Source organism: Cuculus canorus, chromosome Z (assembly GCF_017976375.1).
Source record: "Cuculus canorus isolate bCucCan1 chromosome Z, bCucCan1.pri, whole genome shotgun sequence".
NCBI classification, from domain to species: Eukaryota; Metazoa; Chordata; class Aves; order Cuculiformes; family Cuculidae; genus Cuculus; species Cuculus canorus.
Window position 1 is genome coordinate 49,249,947 of NC_071441.1, and position 4,867 is coordinate 49,254,813.

Here is a 4,867-nt window from a genome sequence, read left to right on the forward strand (position 1 = left end):
AAAGGGAACAGTACAGATGACTGTTTTGGTAGGAAAATGGCTGAACTAAACTAATCTGAACAGCATCAGTTTATCAGACAAAGACATTTAGTTTATTTCATTATTCTCTGTGGGCAGCTAAAGCACCCCAAGGCCTTAACATATTCAAGGAGATGAGCGCAGCGGACAAAGACTCCTTCAGAGTGCAATATTTAATGAAACGTAAATTAGGTCTCAAAAGAGCAATAGAATGTATATTAAATATGGCACCAACACTGAACCACTCCGTTCATATGCATGTGTTTTAAAGTAATTGCCATCAAATTCACATGGGGTCCCAAAAGATTTTAGCACAGCTTTAATATAGCCATGCACATAGCTTCCATTTTAACCTAAACCTCATAATAATTTCTTAACATGAGGTACAGGGCAGAAAGGTAAAGAAAATGCCGCAGCTAAGACCAAACACTTCCTAGAAAAGAAAATATTTTTTATTGTCTTAACAAGAAAAGCTACAGGATTTTTGGTTTTGTTTGACTCAAAAAATTTACATGCATGTGTGTATTCCAAAGAAAGTTAAGAGAATACATATTCATGTTTTAAACACTGTAATATTACAAGGGGATCAGGATGATTTGTATTTTGTTAAGTTTCTATGCATTTATGTGGAGAAAAAAACCCAAACCAAATTAAACCACAAAACATTCAAATGCCCAAATCCAGTATTGTATTCAATCCATTTTCAGTAAAGCCTTGCCTGCAAAGAAACCCACTCCCATATAACACTCTGACGCACTGCAGTACAAAATACTATGCAGTAAAAGTTAATTATAAGCAAAAACATTTTTAAGCAGGAAGATAATCCACCAGCCTTGAAAAATTTCACCTCAGCAAGAGCAAAGAAGTGGGTTTTTTTCAGGTAATTATCCAAATAAATAGGTACATAAAACCTAGACTCAAAAACGTGAAAAAAAATACAGTTTTGAAATTCACAGTTTTAAAAATTATCAATCTACAACTGAAATTATTTTGAATTAAAAAAAAAGAAATTATAAAAAGATGGACAACAGGACAGCATAGTTGCGTTTGCTGAGAATAATGCAGCAATTTCATTCTGTAATGCACCCTCTTCCATATCCAGGGAAGCCTCATTCAGAGAGGCCAGAAGAAGTAAGACTCAACATGGCAAGACACAAAAACAGAGACACTACCACTACATCTAGAACAACAGGACAAATATGGGTCATAGTCCAGAACACAACAAAAAGATTTAAAGACAAGACTTGAGAGTAAGAAGCAAAGACTGTAACTTCAAGATTTCACTGCTTATTGGACAGAAAGTAGAACAAAAGGAAACAAAAACAGACCTTAACCAAAAGAAGACAAAGGTTTAAGTTCTTCATAAAACTGTAGTAACTCTTCTCCCATCACTTCAGTTGTGTAGATGATGTAATGCATCAGACAATTTCAAAGAGACTCTGTGCTTTCTGTTAACCATCAATATAAGAGGTTCTGGCTGAACTGCAGTTTTGAGGCCAGATATGATTATTTGCCTATGGTATCTACTAGGTAGATACTAGGCAAAGAACTAGTCATATAGACAAATCCGGACTACAAGCATTAAGACATGAACAGGTATCTTCTTCAGGATACACCTGAGCATGAACTTTTCCTGTAAGTTTTGGTATTTGTAGTTTTCTGTAGCCAAGAATCCTGCAAATGTGTCATAAAGCAAATCTAGCACTTATAAACTATCAGTTGGTGGAGGCTGCAGTGAAGTACTACTCTTGCATCACCTTACTACAGACTTTTCCCAATTCTTGTATTTTCTTGTCTTTCGCTCTTAAAAATCAGATCAGATGATTGGTTAAATAAAACTCAGACATGTTGCAAAAGTTGACAGTTTATTGCTGTTCACCTGGAAGCAACAACCTGAGGAAATACTTAAAATTTCTTCTTTGACACTCCACATTAATTTGAATCCTACCAAAATACTCTTCCCTACCCCGTCTCCCCTATTTTGTTATCCACAGGATTGTTCTATAATTTCTCTATTATGATACAGAATAAAATTCAAAAGAATCCTTTACATAAACTTGCAAAGAACTTATTACTCTTGCATAAAAAAAACATTTATTCAGAGTGCCGCAGAAGTTTAAATAAAATAATTTGCACATTGTATTGGAAAAGTCCAAAATCTTATCTTTTTTCGTTTTTTATTCTAAAGTGAACACTTTAGAATAAAGGATGTCTGGCAGAGTTACAGATTTCTAGCATTGTACCTTAAAATATAATTTTGTAGTATTTTCATAGATTCTTTGTGTTGCTTGGGTATTCATACTTATTGGAAACTGCTATTAATATAAAACAATCCCATTAAGTCACCTATTGTATGTACTGTAATTCTTGAGCATTTAGCAATTTACTAACTTCTGAGGCTACTTCATGTATTTAAAAACAATCAAACAGCACAGTCAGACATCAACATCCACAACTTCTCATTAAGGAGAGACTAACTGCACTGTCCCAGATTGTTTCTGTTTTGAGGATGCACCTACTTGAGGCTGCAGATCCAGAGACTTAACAAGCACTACAGCCATTTTATGAGTAGAGGCTTATGCTAACTAACATCGTATGAAGAAACAATTCTTTCCTAGAAGTTATAGTAGCAGATAGTCACAGAATGATGGATTTTCCTCTTTTCATGTTACTTTCAGAGCCAAAACAGACCTTGCCTAGTAAGGCCTTAAGAAGCTAATCCCAAAACTTATGGCATCAGCCAGCTTTTAAATGACAAAAAAAGCTAGGGGACATTACAAAAGCAACACTTGCAGTTATTCACAAGGGGTGCTTTCAAACAGTAAATTTTCTAAAGGCAGAGAGGTTTGAAAAATAAGTAATTTGCTTTCAAACAGAAAGTGAGAATTTTTTTAAGGAAGTTTGAAAATCAACCAATTTCTTTGGCTTTGAGGAACTCCACTGCAAAGGTCTGAAGAGTATTTCATCTTCAATTCCAAAACAACACCCTGTTAAAAATCACACTTAAGACAGATATTTCACGTTTTATTACTTTTTTATTATGTTTTTATTATCAGCTGCAGTTTTATGTGAAAGTGTGAAATTCAAACCAATATTCATGTGATGGCGAACAAAATCCATCCTTAAAAACACAAATATTGTTTTGCTCAAGTCCAGACAATTCATGAGTTTGAACCATCACCACCTTTAACTGGAGCGCTGATGAAGAAGCTTGCAAGCTTCCTCTGCTGCCTTTCCTAACACACGTACACAGACCACTAAGATCTAGTCAGACCCATCTTTTGATAGTCCCCACGGGCATCTACGTGACAGTCACTAATTCGAAGAGAAATCAGGTGACCCGCAACCGGTCCCCCTAAATAAGCACAGTTCAATGCTACCAGGTGACATGGGACCAACTGCTCTGTTCACCGTGGTTCTCCATGGCAACAGATGCTTTGAGGCATTCCTTGCCCAGAACGCCGGCCTCTTCCAAGTGTCATTTTTACAGATGAACCCGCTTCTCCTGACGAGTTAGTGCTTCCTGGCAATATGCCTAAGAAGGGGACTTATGAAAAACCCCAAAAGCTCCCCTTCCCCCTCTGGGAAGCGCTCTCCGGCAGCAGCGAGGGAAGGGGCCGCCGCCCCGAGGTCCAGCCCGACTACACGGGCGGCACCAGGCTCCTCTTCTCCAGCTCGGGGGGAGACGGCGGCTGCTCGTCCTCCTCCAGCAGCTCGTCCAGCTCCGAGGCCTCGGGCCCACCGCCGGCCCGGCAGCGCCGCAGGTGCCGCAAGGCGCGGCGGTGCCTCTCCTGCAGGCGACCCAGCTGCTGGCGCAGGGCCTCGGCCTCCTCGCCGGGCTTGTCGGGGCCGGGGCCCAGCAGGGCCTGGCGGAAAAGGCAACGGTTCTCGCGGCGCAGGCGGCGGTTCTCCAGCCGCAGCCGCGCGTTTTCCTGGCGCAACCGCGCGTTGTGCCACTCGCGCTCCTCCCGCTGCCGCAGCGCCTCGCCGTGGCTGGCCGCCAGGTCCGCGTACCGCTCCGCCAGCTGCTGCGGCGAGCCCCGCGACTGGCCCCGCCAGCCCTCCTGGGCACCGCCCGGCTCCTCCGCCCCGCCGCGCCGGCCGCTGCTGCCGCCGCCGCCCGGCCCCGCCCGGCCCCTCCGCGCCGAGCCGCCGCAGCCCCACCGACCGTCCACAACGCGCATGCGCCTCATCCGTGCCGTACCCGCCGTGCACCCGCACGCCCCGCCGCCAGCGGAGGGAGGGGCGCTGCCCCGCCCCGCCCTATGTAAATGAGATGGGCGGGGCTTCTGCCTAGGGGGCGGGGGCGGGGCGGAGCAGCCATAGGATCGTAGTGTCAGCAGGTGGGGAAAGATCTTTCGGGTCGTCGAGTCCAACCATTCCTATCTGCCACTAAACCATGTCCTTGAGCACCTCTTCTACCCGTCTTTTAAACACCTCCGGGGTGGGGACTCCACCACCTCCCTGGGCAGCCTCTACCAGTGCTCGATGACCTTTTCTGTGAAAATTTTTTTCTGATGTCCAGTCTGAACCTCCCCTGACGGAGCTTGAGGCCATTCCCCCTTGTCCTGTCCCCTACGGAGAAGAGGCCAGCTCCCTCCTCTCCACAACCTCCTTTCGGGTAGTTGTAGAGAGTAATAAGGTCTCCTCTCAGCCTCCTCCAGGGTAAACAACCCCAGCTCTCTCAGCCCCTCCTCATACGACTTGTTCTCCAGCCCCTTCACCAGCTTCATTGCTCTTCTCTGGACACGCTCCAGAGCCTCAACATCCTTCTTGCAGCGAGGGTCCCAGAACTGAACACAGGGTTCGAGATGTGGTCTCACCAGTGCCAAGTACAGGGGCTGAATAA

The 4,867-nt window shown here is 44.5% G+C and overlaps 1 protein-coding gene across 1 annotated transcript; it reads right to left on the bottom strand.

The window, feature by feature from the left end:
• Positions 1-527: 527 nt before the first annotated feature.
• On the bottom strand, positions 528-4,227 carry TUSC1 (tumor suppressor candidate 1). Its single transcript, XM_054054460.1, has one exon. The coding sequence runs from the start codon at positions 4,209-4,211 to the stop codon at positions 3,660-3,662; it is 552 nt and encodes a 183-aa protein (XP_053910435.1). The 5' UTR covers positions 4,212-4,227; the 3' UTR covers positions 528-3,659.
• Positions 4,228-4,867: the final 640 nt, after the last annotated feature.

Coding starts and splice junctions, on each gene's coding strand:
- TUSC1 (XM_054054460.1), bottom strand. CDS start 4,211: ATGAGGCGCATGCGCGTTGTGGACGGTCGGTGGGGCTGCGGCGGCTCG.